Source organism: Sorex fumeus, unplaced genomic scaffold (assembly GCF_029834395.1).
Source record: "Sorex fumeus unplaced genomic scaffold, SorFum_2.1 ptg000100l, whole genome shotgun sequence".
Classification (NCBI taxonomy): Eukaryota; Metazoa; Chordata; class Mammalia; order Eulipotyphla; family Soricidae; genus Sorex; species Sorex fumeus.
In genome coordinates, this window is record NW_026606157.1 from 5,757,852 (window position 1) to 5,781,972 (window position 24,121).

Below are 24,121 nucleotides of genomic sequence, written 5' to 3' on the forward strand. Positions count from 1 at the left end.
TGGGCATTACTCCCAGCCCTGTGCTTAGGAGTCACTGGAAGTGGTGCTCAGAGAACCGTGTGGTTCCTGGGAACCACAAGGCCTACTGCATGCAGTCATGTGCTCAGTCTACCCGAGCTGTTGCTTTGCCCCAGTAAGAGTTCATTGATTTCTCAGTATCTCAGGTCCCTGACAAGGCCTTTGTTTGCTGGATGTATAGAGGCACTCCTTCATTTCCCACCCTCTTCCTCTGGAGAGACAGGTAGTAAAGAGAAAACTATAAAGCAAGTTAGTTGGAATTTGACTTTCAGTGAGCTTATGTTAAATGAGAGTCAATGCATTGCCTTAGTGAATAGTAAATATGGGATTCGTGGATCCATATCAAAGCATGTATATGCGTAGGTTTCAGAAATTTCCTTTTTGGTTTTTATTTTTTTGAGACCCTCCTTTTTTTTTTCCTGGTGTCTCCCATTAACCTACCTCCAATGCCTGTCACCGAGGATACTTCTTATTTTCTCATCCACGTTCATTCTCATCCACACTTCTCAGTGCAGGGAGAAGAGCCCTCGTACTGATCTGTGGAATTAAATAAATGAAAATAGGGGTGCTTATGAGCCACGTGAGACCTTTGGCTCATTTTCTGGCTCAAGGATACTTTAGAGACACATTCAGGACACAGTTGAGATTGAAATTGCCCATTTCAAAGAATACGTTCTTCCTCCTATCCCACCTTTCAGATGTCGCTTCTCTTTTGCTTGTGTTGATTTTCTAATTTATTGGGTTTTGCTTTCGTTTGGTTTTTTTTTCTGTTAATATAGTTGCTTTGGGGCTGGAGCGATAGCACAGCAGTAGGGCGTTCGCCTTACAAGCGGCCAACATGGCCGACCCGAGTTCGATTCCTCCGCCCCTCTCGGAGAGCCCGGCAAGCTACCGAGAGTATTCGATATGCCAAACACAGTAACAACAAAGTCTACAATGGAGACGTTACTGGGCCTGCTTGAGCAAATCGACGATCAACGGGAGGGCCTTTACCTTTACCTTTACCAAATATAGTTGCTTTATCATGTATAAACACAGATGAGATCATGAATATTATGTGGCTTTAGTCTTTGAAGGGGTTCAAAGGTTATCTTGAATAAGCTATACAGTTCCTGGTGGATATAAGAAGGAAATGAGCATAAACTCTACTCAGTGATGCTACTTTGGCTCCTTGCTTAATAGAAGTCTTGAAAGTATTCCTTCCTTTTACCTCCTAGGACCTCAAAGTTTCCTCTCACACAGCCACAGTTACATTTATAGACATCTTTCTGAGCAGCATATGTTTATATAAGTCTTAAAGTCTTTGGTGTCCATTTTACCTTAAAAATGAATTCTTGGGGCCAGAGAGATCATACATGTTCAAGGCACTTGCCTTGCATGTGGCCAATCCCAGTTCAATCCTGGAATTCCTGGTCCCTTCAGCACAGAGACTGATTCATGAACACAGAGCCAGGAGTGAGCATAACAAGATGTAGTTGTGTTTGGAGGATCCTCCCAGGAGGGCAGATACATGTTGAAAGTAGACTATGGACTGAACATGATTGCCACTCAATGCCTCTTTTGCAGACCACAACACCCAAAAGGAGAGAGAGAACAAAAGGGAATTTCCAGCCACAGAGGCAGAGTGGGATGGGGGTGATGGGGGTGGGAGGGATACTGGGATCAGTGGTGATGGAGAATGGGCACTGGTGGAGGGATGGGTACTTGATCATTGTATAACTGAAACCCAAGCACAAAAATTTGTAAGTCTACAACTGTACCTCATGGTGTTTCACTAATAAAAATTTAAAAAAAACAAACAAGATGTAGCCCAAAAGCAAGCTCAAATTTTCTTTTCAATGTATTCATAACCTTTTTACTTCATATATGAGGTTCTAGATATCTTAGTACCAGCCTAACCCCTTAGAACCGAGGGATTCCCTTACCTCCATTCTAGGTAATTGCCTCTAAATACCTTAAAATCCCTCTCTAAAGCCTGGCCTGTCTTCGGCCAAGCTCCCATTCCCCTTATCAGATAAAATCAGTTCAAAACACTCATATCAATTCTGAAATTGACACCCTTCTATTTCAAGAGGGGGAGTTGCACATAGAAAAAAAAAAGAAAAAGGAAAGCCTCTGTGTGAATTATGGTTCAAAATGACAAATCCCAAAATGTCAGACTGTTGTATCTCTTTAGTGGAGAATTACTTCTGGAACCAATTTTGAAAGAAAAGCAACATAAGTACCTTTGAAATCTCCTTTGGTGCATTAGGCCCTACAGTAGAACTATTTTAAGTGGAACATTGCCTAAATAATTCTGAAATAGCTAATCGTTGGAGTAATGATTACTATGCACATATGTATCACTTTGTTAGAAATAAGTTATGCTTATATTTGCTATTTAATACAGCTAAAATATCTTCCATAAATAAGTTAATTATAATAATCTACTCTATTTCACAATATTTTTAGCACACCTCAAATTTAAATGGAGATGATGAAGCAAATGATCTGAGATATATTTGTGCTAAATTTTGTAAACAACGTGAGTTAGAATTCAAATAGCATGAAATTTGCCCATTTAAAATTCATTGGGCTTATAAATCCAGAGCCATAAAACCATCACTACTATCTATTAGCAGAGAATTATCATTCCCCCAAAGAAACCCTGGGTCCTTTAACAATCTCTTCTCATTTCCTCCTTCTCTATAGGCCCTCCAACCTCTGGCAACAACAGATTTATATTTTGTCTGTATTTACATATTTGCCTGTTTTGGATTTTTATAAAAGAAATCAAACAGGAGCTAGAGTGATAATACAGGGTGACACAGTTGGCTTGTATGAAACTGACCCCAGTTTAATCCTAGGTCTGCCCACCACATATGGTCCCCAGAGCCCTACCAGGAGCCCTCTCTGAGCTCAGACACAGGAGTCAGAACTGAGCTGGGTGGGGATGACCCAAATGTGCCCGCCCTGCCTTCCCAAAAAGGTTTCCAAAAACTGTGTTCTTTTGTGAGTTAATCTCTTTCACTTTGAAATGTTATTCACGTAAACAGATAACACTAATTTATTTTTTTATTTTCAAATAAAATTATATAAGCACTGTGGGTAGCACTGCCCTCCCGTTGTTCATCGATTTGCTCGAGCAGACCCAGTAACATCTCCATTTTGAGACTTGTTGTTACTGTGTTTGGCATATTGAATACATCACAGGTAGCTTGCCAGGCTTTGCCGTGTGGGCAAGATACTCTCGGTAGCTTTCCGGGGCTCTCTGAGAGGGGCAGAGGAATCAAACCCGGTTCTGCCGGGCTGGCTGCACACAAGGCAAACACCCTACCACTGTGCTATCGCTCCAGTCCCTTAAAATGATATAAATTGACCACATTTTACTTATCCAGTGATTCATTCATCTGGGTGATTTTTACTTTTCAGCTCTCATAAATAATTTCACCATGGACATTCACATTCAAATTCTCATGTGGATGTAGATTTTCATTTTTCTTGATTCTTTACCTAGGAGTGAAATTGCTGGATTTCATGGTCACTCCATGTTTAGCACTTGGAAAAACGGCCATGTGAGTTTTTGAAGTTTGGGAAGTTCCAGTTGAAACATTTCTTTACAGCCTACCAGTGCTTTTCATTTTCTTTGTTTCAGATATTATAATAGTCATCTTCTGTGTGCAAATGGCCTCTCAATTTGCTTTAACTTTGCAGTTCCTCCCCCCTAGAACTGATGATGTTAAAGCATCTTTCCAGGTGTTCCTTACCTATATTGTGCACATTCTTTGAGAAAAGTCGATTTCATCTTTATTCACTTTTAAGTTGTGTTCATTTCTTTTCATTACTTATGGGTCCGGTAATCTGTGTCAAAGTGTTCTAGATCAAGTTTGTTATCTGATTTATTATCTGCAAATATTTACTGGGTCATCCTGTTTACCAGGCTGTCTTTTCACTTCCTAACTTAATTGTTATGCACTTTTATTTTTAAAACAAAGCAGTCAAAGTACTCTGGAAGATTTTAAGTTTAATAGTCATTCTCAGGACTCATTTAGAGGGAGTTAATTTTTTGCACTCATCTCTGATATTCTCATATTTTTTAAAGAAAGTTATAAAATTTTGAAGAACAGAATTATTCATTGTTTCCCAAATTGCACTGCATGGATGTTCAACAATAAAGAATTTAATTTCTGCAGTAAAATACATTTGAAGAATTGAAAAGACTAAGCAATTAATTTTTTTTATCATTCTGAGACCATAAGATAAAAGAGCCATGTAGAGTTCTATTTTAAAAACAATAGGTATATTCAGTATTTCCAAACTCTGTTTTAACTGTTTCCCCGAAAACAATTATTTAATCCAGGTTCTGAAAAAGAGACTTGAGAAACATATTAATTTATTCTCTTTGTTTTGCTTGTTTTACTTTGACTTCTATTTAAGTCAAGGTATATAGCATAGGAAGAACTGAGATATTCACCAATAATTTCTACCATGTTTGTTTAATTGAGAAAGCTAAGTTTGATCTGTGTCATATTCATAGTAAGAATCAGACTGATGGCATCATTTCTTCTATTCTGTACCCATCATTTAGTTGGATTGCTATGGTCTTGCATTGGAGCAAATCTGAAGTCAGCTACTGTGTGTGAATCTGTTTATCTTTCGCTTCCAAGGATGTTCCCAGTACTTTTGTGTTACCTGTAATTGTCTTTCTTGGGGAATAAAATGCACATGCACATACAGTCAGATGTGTATGTTCAATCAATGTCAATCAGGGCATTACCCTGGCTTTAGGATGTTGGAACAGAGCAATTATCTTTCCCACCAGGTGATTTTTTTTTTGTCATTTGGTCTTTCTTCATCTCCAGAAGCCAGTATCCCTACCAACCAGGAAGTGTGGAATAGTTAGAGGACATATAATGCAAACTCAGCAAAGATTGCTTTTTAAAAGCGTTTTCTTAGCACATTTGCATAGTGTTTGAGACTGTTTCCTGCTTCCCCGATGTATGATAGCCAGGAGGTGAGGAAATACCATTTTTAAATGGAGATAATTTTCCATCCAGAAAAAAATTGGGGTTGTGTGAAAAAGGAAGAAGAGTAAATGGTATAGATGGTATGGACATCTAGCAAGTCTGGGCTCTGAGACAAGCTGACAGGCAGATAATTCTGAATTAAAGTGAGGGGCAAAGCAGCTCTTCTTGAGTACTACTGTTTGCATCCTTCCTTGACTTACAACTCTTTGGCATGTCTGTATTTCTATTGAGGTGAAACAATTTTAAGTTAAAATAAGTAGCTTATTCACTGTAGCTTTCTGTCATTTGAAAATTCAGAGAGACAGTAAGTACTTGATGGAAAAAGAAACCAGATTATTCAAGGTTGCAGCAACTGCAGGACGTAGACCAGGAAGTAGAGACATAAAGGAAGAAGAAGAAGCAAATCACCTAGTTGTTATTTTCTGCTCAGTCTGGGACTTGATTACTATGTTGGGCCCAGACTAGTATTCAGTACATATTGATGTCGGATGGATGGATGGATGGATGGATGGATGGATGGATGGATGGAGGATTGTCTAGTTGTAGCATGTGTTCCTCAGGAGGTGGTGTTTTTTTTTTCAATGAAATATGAAACATGAGAAGGAACTAACAGTGTTGAGAGATGGGAAAATTCATTCTGGCACGGCCAAAACAGTATCTGTTTTTGTATGTTATTTCATTGCATTTAATTTTAATTATAAAAGAAATAAAAAGTCATTAAGCAATAGACTGAGTATCTCATCTTAAAATATATTAGATGAAGTTGGTTGAACTTCAATTTACAAATGAAAGGTTAAAGCTGAAAGTGAAAATATCACAGCCAGATTTATGAAACTAGTGAGATTGAAATTGGGATTTCATTCCAAGAAATTTTACTGCGTATGTTTTATCCTTAACTATAAATGTTATATTCAATAAACATAAAATAAAATAAATAAATATAAAATAAGACCTGTTTAAAAGGATGTTAATTGTTGAATCAGTAAGAAGGAAAAAGGCTAAAAGTAAAATATCTGCCAATTTATTGCATTAAATTCTAAAATAATTTTAGAAAAATTTCTATATTACGAACAGTCTCATAGAACTGTCTGTCATTAACTTTGTCCTTTGAAGTTAAAATCATCTTTCGGTATTAAGTTCTAAATATAACGATAACTATTTAAATCATAAACATTTTCTCCAAGTTTAGGTAATTATTTGAAAGAATAAAAATGTTCCAAACTCGGGCTGTGTTGAATTTAGTTTGGTTATACTCAAAAAGATGTGACTCTGCTATGTGAGTTATTGACACTGAGAAATTGAATTGGTCATGTTGAAAAGGTAGAGTGTGTGGGCATTCCCCACTCTGACCAGTCAGAAACACATTAAAAGATGCCCTCCATTCCCTTTCTGCTACTAAAACAGAAGAAGTGTAGTAAAACACAAAATCACCACCATCCTCCCATAAGTGGCGATGATTTTCAGTTTTCAAATGTGAAAATATAATGGCTTTTTAAGTTTTGCTTTCTACTCTTAAATTCACTAGCAAACAGTGAAAATTCAAAGGATTTTCTGTAGCAATTTCATTCAAGAATGTTGAGTGTGATGTGGCAGTCATCTAAAATATTTTATTTGTCAAGTTCCGTGCCTCCCACTATTTATAGATCACAGTTTATGTCGAAATACAATTCTTGTTGAAACATTTAGGGCATTAAGTTGTGGTTGGGAAGGGAAATATATTTAATAGAAAATATCATTGTGTACTGCCTTTAAGACACTCGCCTTCTCCCTCCAAAACACAAAAAAAATCCATTTTTCAGTTTTTATAATCAAAGTTTTCTATTTATTGTGTGTCCACTTTGATGCTTTTAAGTGTTGGATTCACTGCATATTAATGAGATCAAATGGTATTTGTCTTTCTCCTTCTGGCTAATTTTGCACAGCATGATCCAACTCCACTTTCATCTATATGGTAGCAAAAGGCAAGAGTTTATTTTTTCTAACAATTGGGCAGTTGTTCACTGTGTGTATATACGTGTATAGATTAATGTATACATACATATATGTATATATGCATATACACACCTATGTGTATGTATCACATCTTCTTCACCCTATCCTCTGTGATTGGGCACTGGAGTTGTTTTAGACTTTTATATATTGTAAACAGTGCTGTAATGATCAGGGGCTTGAATATATCTTCTTTGAATTAGTTTTTTGTCTTTTGGGTAGATACCTACAAATGGAAATGTTGGGTCGTATGGAATTCTGTTTTTAGTTTTTGAAAAATCTTCATACTGTTCATGGAGATGGAGACGACATCCATTTATGTCACCATCAACAAAGAATGAGAGTTCCTTTTTCGCCATACTCTCCCAGCTCTTATTGTTTCTAGATATTTTTTGTTTGATTTGCTTTGAGGACACACCCAGTGATGCTCAAGGGTTACTCCTGACTCTGCACTCAGAAATTACTGTTAGCAGTGCTCAGAGGACCAGATGGGATGCCTGGAATTGAACCCAGGTCAGCCACATGCAAGACAAGCGCCTTATCTGTTTTCCCAGCATTCCTGCCCCATGTTTCTGGCTTCTTTTTTTCATACAGGCAATTCTCTTAGATATAATGTTCTATTTCATGGTCATTTTGATTCTCATGTCCTTATTAATAATTACTAATGATCATTTTTCTCTCCTGTACAAAACTTCTATGGTGAAATTTCTCTTCAGATTTTTACCTGTTTAATTTTTTTCATTTTCTTATACTTTGTGAAGTCTTTGTATATCATTTTGCACCCCATTTATCTGATCATTGTCAGATATATGGGGTGCAAAATTTCATCCCAATTCGGTAAGGTATCCTTTTGTTTATGGCTGTTTCTGTTCGCATGCAGAAGCTTTATAGTTTGATGTACTATCATTTGTCTATTTTTTTTTTTGCTTTTGCTTTCCTTACTGATCATCAGTTCCCCGAAGATACCATTGAAAGCTGAGTCACATAATGTCTTGCCACTATTCCTGTCAATGTGTTTTATGGTTTCAGTTCTAACATCTAAGTCTTTAGTCTATTAAGAGTTAACTTTTTTGCATGATGTGAGACTGTTTAATAAAACTAATAAACTCTAGTTTTATTCTCTTGCCTGTGGCTGTCTAGTTTTCTTAGCACCACTTGTTCGAGTGAATTTTCCTTCTTTGTTTTATGCTCTTAGATCTGTTTTCATAAATTAATTATCCATATATGTGGATTTATTTCTGCTTTCCTATTTGTGTCCCATTGGTCTGTGTTCCTACTTTTATTCCAAGACCACACTGTTTTCATTAGTGTTACATTGTTATTTAGTTTAAACATGATGCCTCCCATCTTGTTTCTCAAGACTGCCTTGGTCATTCTCCATCATTAACTGTGGCCTACTCAAGCCCTACTTCTGGTTCTGTTCTCAGGGATCACTCTTGTCAGTTCTCAGTGAATCATTTGTGGTGCTAGGGATTTAACCACGGTCAACCATATGCAAGATAAGCCCCTTCACCAGTTTACTATCTCTCTGGCCCACAAAATTTAGTAGTTATATAAACTTTTGATTTCTGTCTCTGTCATACTTTTGGGACACAATCTTATATTGTTTTTTCTTTCATCTATGAATGATACTCCTATAATACATTGCAAGTGAAAAAAATTTCAAGAGGATTTTCTTTTTCTACAAAACAATTTTGATAATAGTGTAAGCAAACTTCTGGAATAATGTTTAACCTATAAATGTGTTTTGGACTCATGAAATAGAATTGAGGGCTTGGGTCAAATTTGGAACAGGGGAGTGATTTATCTTTAACATGGACTAAGAGAGTATTTGTAGTCCATGTACTCAGTGTGATCCAGAAGCATGCAAGAAGTTAAGGACAAAATGAACGTTTGGTTAAAACTTACTAATTGTAGAAAGTAGAACTAAACGTTGGCAATGCCAAATACAGAGGAAAAAGAAGAAACCCCAGGCACAAGAAATGGGGTTGGCACATTCTGTTCTCTGCTACTTAGTCAAGCTGCCCTTTTCTCAACAGCTTCCCAAAGTGAGGCTGTTTAGGGAGGAGGAAGTAGCATGGAAAATGTTTGAAATTTTGTCATTTTGCTGAAATGTTTTTGGCACTGTTGAAAAACATGGCTAAGCATTGAGTTAAATAAGACTTAAGATATTGTGAAAAGGTTTTGGTGGGGGGAGAATATAGCTTTTACAATAAGAAAATTATACGAAAAGTGATTTCAAGGTTTGTGGTTTGTATCCTGAATAAAAACTTAAATTAGAGAGCCATGGTTTTAAGTAACAAATTTTAAGATTGATTTTTAAAAGTTGCATTATTGATTTTGAGACCATTTTTAAAAGGATGATTTAAAAATGTTCCCTTTGATTTAGTTTTATTACTGAACATCACATTTTACCAACTAAATAGTAATTTATCTACAATTTAATAGGTACACAAATGTAAACAATTTGAAGACCAAAGTAATTTGTTCCCTTTCAGCACACATTATTAATTTTAGTGCAACAGTTTAAGAAGTATGCTGTTTATACCACATGCAATATATGAGAATATTTGGTTGAGAAAAAGAAAGAACAAACTTAAAAAGTTATTTAAAAGCATAACCTCATGAATTTTGTTGCCTTAAAACTCTTGCCACAATTGAGTCAGTGTCTGGATTTAATTATTTTCGTAGGATTTCTAAATTTTTGTCTAAAGAAAAATTGATTTTATAGATTAGTCTTATGAACTTGTCAGAATGGGCTTGACTACATTTTATTACTTTTAGATTGGAGGAGGGGGTAGCCTTGAATGAGTCCTTTCATGAGCCATTATAGAAATGGCGTCTTGCCTGTGAAGAGTAACATTGACATGATCCAGTCTAAGCCAATGAGTAAAGAAGGAAATGAGAAGAATAAGTGAGGACCTTTAAAAATGATTTTCAAATCATTTGCAGAAATAGTTGGAGAGATATTTGTAAAAAAAAAACTATAAAATTCACATGCACTTACAATCAAGATTTAGGGCTGCAGAGTTCTAAGCTTGTTGTTGTTGTTTTAGGGGATAAAAAATACACATTTTTATTAATGCCATTAGTCTATTTTGGTTTTTTTTTTTGCCTTTTTCCTTTTTAAAAAAACTCACCATGAGATGAGTTGGAGCGATAGCACAGCAGTAGGGCGTTCGCCTTACAAGCAGCCAACATGGCCGACCCGAGTTCGATTCCTCCGCCCCTCTCAGAGAGCCCGGCAAGCTACCGAGAGTATTCGATATGCCAGACACAGTAACAACAAAATCTCCAATGGAGACGTTACTGGGCCCGCTCGAGCAAATCGACGATCAACGGGAGGACCTTTACCTTTTACCTTTACCTTTACCACCATGAGATACACGGTTACAAAGCTGTTCATGATCAGTTTTCAGTGACACAATGTTCTGACATCCATTAATCCACCAGTGTACATTTCCCACCACCAATGCCCAAAGTTTCCCTCCTGCCACCCCACAACCCCAGCCTACCTCTATGGCAGGCACCTTTCTTCTCTCTCTCTCTCTGTCTCTGTCTCTCTCTCTCTCTCTCTCTCTGTCTCTCCCTCTCCCTCTCCCTCCCTCCCTCTCCCTCTCCCTTCCTCCTTCCCTCCCTCCCCTCTTTTGGGCACTATGGTTTGCAATACAGATATTGAGAGGTATCATGTTAACTCCTTTACCTACTTTCATCATGTAGCTCTTAGCCAGAGTGATTAGAATTCTACATTTATCTCAAATACATTTTAAAGAATAATTCATCGAAGCCATGATGCCCTTAAAAGAGAAGTGAATCAAGAAGAAAGACATGTGCAGGATCATCTCCCTCATAGGAGAGAGAGAGTGTCAGCAGACCTAAGGTGTGAGGCTTCCAAAGAAGGAGGAAGAAGAGGAGAAGGGACCAAGAGTCAGCAGGGGGAGGAAGATGGAGCATGAAGGCATTCTCTTGGTGATGATGATGCAGTAACATTATAAGCATAAAACAATATTAATTCCATTGTAAATTAGGATACCTCAATTAAAATATTTTTGTCTTGTGGTTGTTAAAATATTGTATAGATTTATTATACTGGATTTTATTTCATGTATTGTTTACTTAGAATTAATTTTATCTAGTTTTAATATTCAACCAAAGGGTTTTATGGGTTATTTTTTGTATTTTGCTTTACAAAATACAAATTACACTATCTGTTCTTTATTTTTAAACTAGTAACTATGTTTGCATTTAAAACAATCATCACTTGTTTTATATTTCAGAGGACAATTTTATTTTCTTGTACTTCCCAGAGTCGAAAACTTTTTTAGTTTGGTTACTCTAGAAAGCTATTTGACATTTTTGTTCGTTGAGTTTATTTTCTTGTTTGTTTAGGCCTAGCTACCATTTGGCATTGGAAATGTGCTTGTGTTTCTAATAGATTATATACCTGAAGGTGTAAATCTTTTCCATATTAAACAGACCCACACATGGCTTTTTTCCCAACTGATCTTTCCAGCATTTGTTACTTGTGACTCAGATGTTGCTACCCTTTCAGCCTTGGGAAAATGAAGCTATGCCAATTCTCATTATTGCATCTCATCACCAAGGGGACCTTGTAATGGTAAAATCTGTTTTTTTTCAATTGTTAGACAGAAAATAGTTCAGAATCTGATTCAGCGAACTAGTATGCTGTGGGTTCATGTACATGTGTTACATGTTACTCTGAGTAATGGTGCATAAAATTTTGTTTTATATATTTGATCAAATTTTATAAATTGTGTGTTGACATGAGCAAGGAATGGATTCCCATTATTCTAGTTGAATGGAAAATAACTCTATATTATTACCTAGTTGAATTACATGTTTTTCTCAAGGAATTAGAATGCAGTAACACCTAAATAATACTATATAATTTTAAATGGAAGTTAAACTAGTTCTTACTGTTTGCTGAGTACTGGTGCACAAGAGCTAGTATAATATGAATATGCCTTTATTTTAAAATAACTAAATGCTCCTAGAGCCCACATGTGTTAGATGTTATTAGTGTTTGTATCTTAGAGACAGGAAAACTGAACATGGTAACATAAGTTAGTTGCCCAAGATAATGTACCTAAGAAGATTTGAGTATCTTATCAGAGGTGGGATTTGATCTAGTTGAACTGACCTTGTAGAACCTTTCTGCTGCCCTTTGTGATGATCCAGAATGTACTTCAAGATTCTGTGGTATTTCGGGCTGGCAAAATAATGTTGATTATGTTTACCTAGAACATAGGGCTAGGTGTACGATTGAGGATACTACTGAATGCTTGTTGAAAGAATGTACAAATGAGTGGGCAGATGAAGAAGTAAAAAAAAATTGTTTTTGTACTTTTGAGTTGTGTTAATGGAGAGTTGAACTCAGCAGGTGACAGTAAATTTGCTTTACACCTTTTCATTCTTGTTGTTGGGGGTTGGACCCCAGTGGTTCTGGGATATCAAGGCATTCCCAGCAACCAACCTGGGCTTCAGATGACAAGCATTGTACCCACCATGCACAGTTTGCTCTACCCGTTAGACCACAGACCTTGTCCCTGCTTTACATTTGGAAGTAATTCCATAGCCAACATTTTAAAATCTAATTAATTCACTGTCTTTCCTCAGATTTTCAGAGAAAGTCCTGTATTTTCTCCTAGTCCACAGTTTTAAAGAAGGTAGCAACTAGGAAATTGAACATGAACATTGGAAGAATAAATCCATCACATTTAATTGCTACCATAAGTTCCTTGAAGACAAATCAAACCTCAAGTCTTTTTCTGTTTCCTTACCAATATATTTCATTGCCCAAAACTCAATACTTGGTTAGAATTTACCATTCTTTATTGATAAAAGGAGTACAGTAGGCAAAAATGTATGGTTTGCAATCAGATTGAAATAACTTTCAACCAGTGTTTAACCATTGTCTGATTATGTTAGTTTCATCTCTTACAGTTCATTTACATATCTATAAAGTAGGAATCGTATGTCTGTTTTTGATTATGAGATAAAAATTACATAATAAAAACATGTAGAAAACTGTTGATGTTTCTTACAAAATATGTTTGATGAAATACATTTAATTTTTCTTGAAGTAAAAATGTGCTATCCTCTACAGAAAATAATCACTTAAAAGTTCCTTTTCTGTAAGACTCCTCCAGACAAACAATACTAAAATGTATGGGGAATATCCAAGAAGTAATTCTATTATGTAGGTTTTCACAAGCTTACCTTAACTTTCTTGTTATTTCTTTGTAAAAATGTCTCAGAGGGAAACAGTGCATAAGTACAGAACTGGGAGAACTGCATTATTATTGGCATCGAAAATGAATAGTAGTAATAAAAGATACCAGTTTCCTTGCAGTCAAGATAGTCACAACATATTAGGCAAAAACAATGGAGGCTTTGTAGTACCCATGGCCACATAAAGGTTCAGGGTAATGATTGCCATCATGGTAACAGAGACAGAAATAGAATATGAAAGCATTTTGAGCCATTGTAGGGACATCATTAGTATTTTCGGAACTAGACAGATCCTTGCAGCAGTGAGTTTGGGATTTCAGATCTCAGAATTTGAGATTGTTCTTTCTTGATTGGATGTTTTCCCGGGGCGCATTGTTTAGCGAGCTTGTACCTGGCTGCAGGTCAGAATGCTCGATCAGGATCGGACTCTGGTCTCTGCCAGGCTACTGCAAGGAGGCCGTCATCACCAACTCTTAGAGCAAAAAAGCAGCCCTCGGCTTCAGTGGTTTGGTGCTTTCTCATTTTCAGGCTCTTGGGGCTTTTTAAGGAGGGCCAATGCTAAAGAAACCATTTCGTTTTCTGGCTAATTCAAGTTTCAGGATGGGTAGAAAGGGAGAAAATGAAATTACTATAGGAATGATTAAAAAAAAAAGACTCAGGTCCTGGGAAAGATCTTCCTACAGCTTGGTAGGTATCAGACTAGACCAGAGGACTGAAAAAGTTGGTCCTTTGGCCCACCCGAGTGCAAACAGGCCTCTGAGGTGTCTGGTAGACTTCCTTGGGGTCCTTTGTGGTCATCAGTGATAGACCCATGTCTTGCCTACCAGCAAGTCTTTGCTGCATCGCATTGTAAAGATGCAAAGGGAGCTTGACTCATGGGTGAGCAGCTGTGAGGGTACAGGAGGAAATGGGACTGGCCCGAGATGATGATACTGATCAGGCCTCTCTTACCCGAAAGAGGCTAGAGGTAGTTTCTCTGTTTGTAAAATTAATTTTTATTTTGGTTTGAGGGTCACTCCAGGGATTCTCAGGGCATCCTCCTGAGTCTATGCTCAGGGTTCCTTCCTGGTGGTGATCTGGAGATCTTATGTGGTGCCAGGGGTGGAACTGGGGTTGGCAGTGTGCCAAGCAAACCCCTTATCTGCTTTCTCTCCAGTCCTAAGACCCTTTTATTATTTTTTTGAAAAAGGGTCTGGTCTAAATCCTTTCTAGAACCATACTTCTAAGCCCCAAACTTAATCAAGTACCTTTCGAAAATGGGAGCCTAACAAATTATGAGGGGTCCTCAGAGATTCCACATTGTCTGATGGTTCCCAGCAAACACTGATTCAGGAGCACTGTTCTGAGGAACCTGACATAGGCAATTTTCATCTTTGTGCTCCATTAACATTAGCAGTTGAAGCAGAAAAAGCCACCAAAAATGGAAAGTAATTCTCTTCAAAGGACTAACCAATGATGACCCACACTGTCTGCCATGCATCTTCCAGCAAGGGGACAGCCAATGGGTGGAACTGTAGTTAGGGAAGCAAGGGGACTGATCCCCTCATCCCCCTTGGATTCTGGAGAGAGAAGCTTTCTTAGGGAAGCTATTCACAAAAGGAAACGTATGCCAGGGAAGTAGTCATCAGGTAATGAAACAGGGCTTGTTTCTGCTTCTCCAAGGAAAGCTCCACACTTGGAAATGTGCAGTTCCAAGGCAGGTCCTACCTTTGGCAAACAGAACCCATGTCTGTGGACAGTGCAGTACTGTTGTGCCCCAGGCATCTGTGATGATGCCTTGGGGGAACCCTGTCGGGAATATTTCTCCAGAAAAATAGCTTTGCCACTTTTCATTGATGAAGTTCATCAGGAATTTTTTGACAGTTTCATGTCATAGGAAGAACAGAAATCCAAAACTGTGCTTAGGAGGGGAAGATCCAGCTGTTTTATAGACTTGAAAGGAGGATGCTCAGATGAGCTTTCCTCTCTCTACCTTAGGTCTGTGCCTCAGTTTCCTTCGGTGGGCTTTCCCATCCCCCCTGAGACCTGCCTTCTGGCATTCATCCTTCATAGTGTACTCCAGCCCAGCCCCTCTGCCTCACGCCCTCCCAAGCTCTACACTTTAAGCATCTCTCTGTCTTTCTCCTCATCTGGTGGGTCTGATGTCTATTTGTAAATCAGAAAAGTTGTCTACACTTGATTGGTGCTTTATGCCCACAGCATCTCAGGCCAAGTGGGCCTACAAGAACCATTGCTTTATAGGTTTATAAGGATTGAATTATAAAGGTTGCACTGTTGCCTCACATTTTTTAATTAATTAATTAATTTATTTCAAATACCCATCCCTCCACCAGTGCCCATTTCCCACCACCATGGATCCCAGTATCCCTCCCACCCCCCATTCCCCCATCTCACCCTGCCTCTGTGGCAGGGCATTCCCCTTTGTTCTCTCTCTCCTTTTGGGTGTTGTGGTTTGCAAAAGAGTTAAGCCTGATTTTCAGGGAGAAATGTTGGATGATTTACTTTCCATTGATCACTTTGTATATAAGGAGATGTCGTGCGGCCGATTATGTGGCCGCGCAGTTCAGAAAAAATGTCCTGGTATCCGTATGCCAGAGCTATGCTTGTTAGGAGCTCATGGTCACCAGGTTCCATCTGGAGAAGGCGGGACGGCAGCACCTACACCATCTGGGACCTCCCGGTGATATTGGCTCTGTTTGGGACCTGGAGCGTTCTCCGGGAGCTGTGGGGCCCTCCAGCTGGTTTGCTTCTTTGTTGCTGTGTGCTGTAAGATGGCGCTGGGAGGCAGTTGTGGGCATGACTTCCGGAATCAGAGGTTGCCTGGGAGCCGGGGTGGCCCCATTTGGGTTCGGAAAAAATGTCCTGGTACCCGTATGCCAGAGCTACGTTTGTAGGAGCTCAGGGTCACCGGGGTTCCATCTGGAGAAGGTGTTGCCACACATTTTTATGTGTAGTCTACATGAATGTGCACCTACACTATGTCACGGTACATGTAGAATAATATTTATGACTTTTCAAATGGCTCAAAAAATCTAGTTTAGTAATTTTCAACAGGTGGAAAAGAAAAATGACTTTCTAGGCAGCAACTCGGGGATAATAGGATGCTTATTTCTATCCATTTCATTTTTCATACCTAAAACCTCATGTCTCTTCAAATACAGGCAACTTTTGTGTTTCACAGATAGATGCAAACTTGGTTCAGTTTTCTTGGAGGTGGTAAATTCTTCATCCAAAAACTCCTTAAACAGCATTCATTTTTATATTAACAAAAACAATAGGAGAAAAATAGTACAGGAAAAATATATAAGGAAGGGAGGAAAATATTTTACCTACAGACGTACCCTTCCAACTGCCCTCATTTCTCAGGCTATTATTGAAAATATCTCTGCTCAGAGAGAGCTGTGTTATTCCCATGCTGGCTTTTCCTTTTTCTTCTCCCGTGAACTTTTGAAATTTGGTGTTTGGCAGCAGTTTTGTTTTCCTTGGAACTAAGCATGGTGTAACATACTGTGAGCTGAGGGCCATGATGTAGAAATTTAGTATTAAAAAATAAGAGAGAATTTCTTCCAGAAGAGGGACCATGATTTCATATGGAGGAACTTAAGGGCTTCCCAGTGCTTTTTCTTCCAATGCAATGCACTATGTTTTGCAGGAGTAAATATCAGACTGTATAGTTGCTTAGTTCTGGTTGATGGGAGCTGAGGAAAAACAAAAACGGAAGGATGTTTATGTTGTTGTTTTAAGAGAAGTTTGTCAAGTAGAACTTGCCATAGATTGGTGTTACCTTATTGATCTGTATAACCCCAAAACTAAGAAGATGCTTATTAAAATGGAACTATTCCTCATAGTAGCCACAGTTAAGTATCCAGGAGGACATTTTTTTATTGATCATGAGACATATTTTTATTTTGTTTTCTTCTTACTGAATTCAGTAGCCATGCTTAAAAAAAACTAGAGCCCGCTTGAATTTCCTGAAATTTATTCATATTTCTTGTCTCAGACTGAGTGGATCGCTCATCTGGAGATCTCTGTGTGTGTGTATTTTACATTTCTTTTGGATAACCAATCTTAAAATTATGAAAATGCCTCCTTTAAAAAGAAAGTGTCATGTTATGTTGTTAAGTGTTCTGTCTCTTTTTTTTCCAGAATTGCCAAGATACCATGCTGCTTTGCATTTTCTTTTAAGTTTATAGGTTAACCATGATAAGTACAATCACACACACACACACACACACACACACACACACACCGAGCACACCAAAGTTGAAAAGTTTTTGCTTCTGTTCCTTATTGTCCATATTCCAGGTTTTTTTTTTTTTGGCGGGGGGCGGGGGGTGGGGGGAGCAACACATGACAGTGCTTAAGATTTACTTCTGGCATTCAGGGATCACTCGTGTCATAAGTAGGGGGACCATCTGGGGTGCCAGAGAGTGAACCCAATTTGGCTGCATGGAAGGCTCCTCCCCTACCTGCTCTATTCTCTCCAGGACACACCCGCAGTTCTGTTTCTGGCTCCTATTTAATCCCAATACAATGTCAAAGGACTACCTGCAACTCCTCTGCAACCTGACTCCTGTCTGACCTATTTTGTTCCAAGGGTGGTTGGGATTGCTCACTGCTAGGAAGTCAACAAGAGTTTGCCCTCAATTCTGCAGTTCACCTGTTTCTTGTGGCAGCTCTCCCCTTCTCTGGTGATCGCTGACTAACTTTTTTTTTTTCATTTGTCCTTATTAGCTGACAGGGGGACAGGGAGTTGCCGGTGCATTTTCTAAACATTTAGTTTTATGGTTGGGTTTTGAAAACATGATCAAATGATTTATGTTAAATTAAATCATCTCTGAAATAATATGTCACCACTCTCTACATTTCTTAAATGAATACTAGAAACTTTCTGTTTGTCTTTCTTTTCTTCTTTAGTCAAATATAGTGTTCTTTTGACAGTGAATGAAATCCCGTATAAGTAAGATTAAAATTTTTTTAAAAAATACTACAGGGATAAGGTGTTTGCCTTGCGCAGAGCTGACCCTGGTTGGATCCCCAGCACTGCATGTGGTCCTCGGAAAATTGTCTGGGGTGATCCCTGACATAGAGTCAGGAGTAAGTCCTGGGTCTGGTCCATCTTGCTAACCCTGCCTCAAATCCAAATACTATCATCTGAAAATAGAAGTCTATTCTTCCTGTCTTCTCCCTTCCTATGCCATGTATACTGTGATTGTGGAATAGAAAAGGGTCCCAACCCCCATCAAACCTCTCTACCACCATTCTCTGCATTTAAAAATCAATTTCTAGAACCTGCTGAGAGAGCCTCATACTCAACCCAGAAATGATGCTGAATTTTTTCATTAATAATATTTTAATAGTAAAACCTTTGAATAATTTCCTCAATTCTAAAGGGACAAAAATCCTATTATTTCCTTGGACTCTTACTGAATGCAGAACTATTAGTTTCTTATTTATCATTTTTGTGTTTGTTCCTATTTGGATTATTTTTAACTTGTAGATTTCTAAAGCTTTTATATTACTTTGAGAATAGTAACATTCATTAGTTATACCCAGGGGAGTTTGCCAGGCCCTGCCATGTGGGCAGGATACTCTCAGTAGCTTGCTGGGCTCTCTGAGAGGGATGGAGGAATCGAACCCTGGCCGGCCGCATGAAAGGCAAATGCCCTACCAGCTGTGCTATCGCTCCAGCCCAGTAATATTCATACCATGTTAAAATGCTAAATGTTTGGTGAACTGAGCTTTCAAACAGGACAATACGAATGTATAATATATATTTAGAATAGAATGAAATACATGCTAGTCAAACTTCATTTTCAGAGCTTTATATTCTAAATTTGGTTTTGTGAATTAACAGATTATCTTTTCTTGTGTAGTAAATGGTGGCCTAAATGAGTCTTCATTTTGAAATTGTTTTAATTGTCCTTTTTTGTCATTGTTTTTGTTTTGTTTTGCTTTGTTTATCGGTTTTGGGGGTTATACTTCTGCTCAGGGCTCAGGGCTTACCCCTGGCTCTGCACTCAGGGTTTGCTGCAGGCAGCACTCTGGTGACCCTATGGAATGTTGGGGATAGAACCTGGGTTGGTTGCCTGCAAGGCAAGCACTCTGCCTGCTGAATCATTACATTGGCTTCCCAAGTTGACCTCTTTAATTACGATTATTAAAGTTAGATGGCAGTGAATTTAATAGATCCTTATTTTTGTTTTTGTGTGTGTGATATACATCTCTTTAGATGTTTTTATTTTTTTATATTTGGAACTAAATTATTTGAACCATATACTCTATACCATCATTAACATAAACTTTATCCAAATAGCACAAAATCTCCAAAATTATAATCATAAAACTAAACCTAGTCTAGAACTGTTTTTGTTTGTTTTGTAAACTTTTTTTTGGATGATACTGAAAAATTGTTACCAACTTGACTTAATACCTCTCATAATCAAACATTCCATCTGTAATCAATATGTGTGGTTGCAGTATGTCAGATTTGCCTCTTTCATTGAGATGTTCATGCAGAGAAGAATTTGCTACCATATTACCCAGTTACTTTAAGCTTATTAACAGAGAAAATTATAGTCATGAGGGTCAGCTTCAGAAAAAGGGTTCTGTTCAGGAGCTTTAGATAAAATAGTGAGGAAAAGGAAAAACAAAGCCTACTTAAAAATCACTTTTCTCTAATAGCCCTGAGCTCAAATTGTTCACCAGTTTACCAAACAAGCATCACTTTTTTTCTATTAGTAATAAAAGATAATCCTCAGGCTTCAATGACATAGGTAACTGAAACATGCCAAGAATTGTTTTTGATAACTCTGTGAGAGACTAATTAAATGTTCTTAAGTTATATGTTTCTAAATCAGGCTATTTATTTAGTTGATTAATACTTGGGAACATTATAATAATCAACTTTAAATTAGTATTAATGAATATTTACTAGCTGTTGTAATGTCAATAAGTCTGAATTTTTTTAAAGCATTAAATATAAATTATGCAAGCACTCAATTTTATATGATGACTTTTTGGATTAACTCACTCCAAATTGTGCATTAGCCAAGTGATAACTAAATCATTATAATAACAACAAGACTTAAAATAATTGCGTGTTAAAAAATTAGTTATTTTTAAATTAAAATTGCTTTTTTCTATTTTTTACTTTTCTTGCCATGCTTATTATTCATGTAATTTTTAAAAGGCTTCAGAGTTGAATTTTAACTACTGTGTGCAAGGCAAGTGCCTTACCTGCTGTACTGTCCGTCCTTTATTTTTTGAAATATTTTCTCTCTCACTTTTGCTGACTGCACTTGAATTTATTGGCCACATCTGGGCCATTGAGATAGCTCTGTGGGCTGAGCACATACTGTATAGTGGGTGGGTGCTGGCAAGGGGGCGTTAGGGGGGATTCTCTCTTTGATCACGCTATCTCTTGCTCCCCCAAGCACCACCAGGAGCAATCCTCAAGCACTGAAGCTGAATCTGGCCCCCAAACTAAAATTTCTCAAATCTCATTTATTTGGATCTTAGGTCTGAAGTCATTATTCCATAACCTGGCTGGAATTTTATAATACATCTAATAGCCTTAAGGATAATCTCATCTCTTGATATTTTCAGATTCCGTTTTGTCTTCTCAGATGAAATTTAGACCTTATTTTTTCAGTTTTCGAGGAAATGCTTTTAGCTTTAATTGAAATTGAGTTAAACCTGCAGATTCTTCTGGGTAAAACGGGATACTGTGGATATCCATCTCAGCCGAGAGCATTATGTGTTGGTCAGTGAAGTGCTACGGTTTTCATTAGATGGTTAGTTTATTGTGTTTTTTTTTGTTTTTGTAGCTATTGTGAAAAGTTCAGGTTTTTCTCTGCTCAATGTCACTGCTCTGAGTTGGTGATGTTTGCCAGTTGTGAGCCCCGGGTTAGCATTCACTTAAGGATCCTCACATGCTCTGTGCTAGCGTCTCCTGGGGGTTCCCACCTGAGCTTATCTGAGCAGAGCATGGGACAGATGGATGGACTTTTTATCCCTCTCAGTCAGTGTCTTGCATTTCCTTAATGTTCTTCTAGTTCAGTGTTATTTTCAATAAGTCAATATGCTTGTTCAGTAGAGTGGCTCACAGACATTGCCGATACAGGAATAACTTGATCATGCCAGTTGAATCTCTTTATTATGAAAATCTAAATTTGGGGATTTAATAGTGTTTATCACTTTAATTTTGTTCCCTCAAAATTATTTATTTATTATAAAAAAAACTTGATGGGTCTCATTCTCCTAAAGAGCCTTGAATATAATCTCAGGGCTAGGATGAAGGAGACGTTACTGGGGCCTGCTCGAGGCAATCGACGATTAACAGGATGATTTGTGATTTGTGATTTGTGATAAAAAAAACTTATATTTTTGTGCCATTCTCAAAACATAATTAAAAGTCATCAAAATATGGTGTCTTTCTGGTGTTGACTGTTTTTGAAGGTAAATTACGTTCCACTAGCCGACTTGTTCAGGATATTTTCCTAATGATTAAAAACTTAATAATCTGCAAATACAGTCTTAAATGCTTTTTTTGCTCTATGATGCATCTCTCAAAGAACTGTAAAGCATTCTACTAGCAATCTTTTGTCACAGGAAAAATTGCAGACATAATCAAAATACCTTATACTAGCTGATGAAATATTAGCTACCAAACCAGAATTTCATAAATGTCGATATATGCAAAATGGCTACAAAATGCATGACTGGGAAGCCTGATACTTTCTTAAAAGGAAGAGTTTAAATATTTCCCATGAAATACATATCATTTTAACCGCTATCATTATTATATTATCTTCCAGCTCATGGGGCATTCAGATTGGGACCACAAACGGGGTCCGAGAGGATCACAGGTCAGTCTCTTTCCCTTTCCTGTTTTGCATTTTGTTTCTTCACACTTTGAGCCATGAATTTTCTAAATCTCAAAAATGAATAGGAAATAGAGAGAGGAAGAGGCAAAATAATCATGCCATTTGTTTTTATTTAAGTTAGCTGTAATTAAAGTCTGGTTTCAAATCCCAAGGGCAGATGCCCGTATATTCCTCGTAGGAGCTTTCTGGTATCCTGTATTGGGTGTGTTTATATGAATGTAGATTTTGTATTCATCTCGACTCTGCAAGTTGCATTTTGATCAGCCAGCTTACTCTCTTGATTTTATTCACTTCCTTTGATAATTTTTCCCTGTATGTTCTTCTTTTCTCTATATTCCTGGTTTTGGTTAAATATTTTGAAACATAATCAGAGCAAACCCTAAACTAATTACAGATTTTGTCTCTAAATTAACTGTCTTCGGCTTAGGGAAAATAGAAAGATGAAAGGACCTATTATTTTTGAAAAGAAACAAATTCTAAACCTTTCTATATTACCAGACTGTTTTCATTGTCTGGCATTATGTCTTAGGCAAGGAGCAAAGCTTCCATGACGCAGTCATGCTGGTTAATGACCTAATTAGACAATGTGGATTTGTTTTGCTTCCATAATTACTTTGCCTGACAGAATAAAAGCTGAGTTTTACACTAAGGAAGTTATCTCTCCTCTCAGGGTATTCTGTGAAGAAATATAAAAAATCCTTTCTCTCATAAAACCCTCGGTTTACCTGCCTGAACACTTAATGTAAGAATGAAGTGAAGTCTTAGTATCCTTCTGCCACATGCATTTTGTGTTTGCCAGAAGAAGCCTGATTTCAGGGCTGACCAGAGAGTACAGTAGCCGATTCTCTTACTGTCTCTGGGCACTATTTCCTCATCCATCCCCTGAGACTTGCCAGGAGTGATCCCTGAGCACAGAACCAGGAGTAAGCCCAAACACTGCTGGATGTGGCCCCAAAGCCACCAAACCCCAAAGAAGTCCAATTCATAAAGGTTGGGGAAGGTCCAGTGGTGGTGCTGAGAATGGCCATTCCCAGGCATGACTAAGACATGGCCTGGGCTGTCACCTTTGCATGACTCGCTGTTGACTTAGGTCCCTGAGAAATGCGAACCAAGTCAGGCCATTGTTTTCAGGCATATTTTAATAGCAATGGTTTTCTTTCTGTCCATTGTCCATTATCAGTAAGTAACATGAAATAGCGGGTTAAATGAGGATTATTCAAAAGAACTTAGGTCTTGCCTCTACTTCAACTCACTTCTCCGCCTAGTTCTCTCTAAGCACCTGTAAACTTTTACATCTGAATTGGCTACCAAGTCTGTAGTAAAAAGGATGAAGTTAATGTATGTATGGTGAAAGATTCGTGATGCTAGCCCAATAAAAAGTGGGGCCAGGTCAGAAACTCCCTGATTTCAGGTGATTGTTGTGAAAGACAATTTTTTTCTTTTATTTTTTCAATCTTTTTTTTTACTTTATTTTATTTATTTATTTTTTAATTTTTATTAGTGAGACATCATGAGGTACAGTTGTAGACTTACAAATTTTTGTGCTTGGGTTTCAATTATACAGTGATCAAATACCCATCCCTCCACCAGTGCCCATTTCCCACCACCACAGGAAAGACAATTTTTTTACAAACTTGATACAAAAACTCTATTTTCTTTTGTTAAAAAAAGACCTTTAGAAATTTAAAACACAATACACCATTTAAAGATGATGTATTGGGGCTGGAGTGATAGTACAGCAGGTAGGGTGTTTGCCTTGCATGTGGCCAATCTGGGTTCGATCCCCAGTCTCCCATCTGGTCCCCCAAACACTGCCAAGAACAATTCCTGAGTGCAGAGCTAGGAGTATCCTCTGAGCATCACTGAGTATGACCCAAAAAGCAAAAAAAAAATTTTTTTTAATTTAAAAATAAAAAAATAAAGATTTGTATTATTATTCAAAATAAAATGTTATATAAAACCATTATA

At 37.6% G+C, this 24,121-nt stretch overlaps 1 protein-coding gene across 1 annotated transcript in view; it reads left to right on the forward strand.

The window, feature by feature from the left end:
* Nucleotides 1-24,121, forward strand: part of PDE3A (phosphodiesterase 3A) — a 299,748-nt gene that overhangs the window by 163,595 nt on the left and 112,032 nt on the right. The window contains exon 2 of the mRNA XM_056134583.1: nucleotides 22,085-22,135. Within this exon, the coding sequence (XP_055990558.1) occupies nucleotides 22,085-22,135 (51 nt within the window). The remainder of the gene's footprint in view (nucleotides 1-22,084; nucleotides 22,136-24,121) is intronic.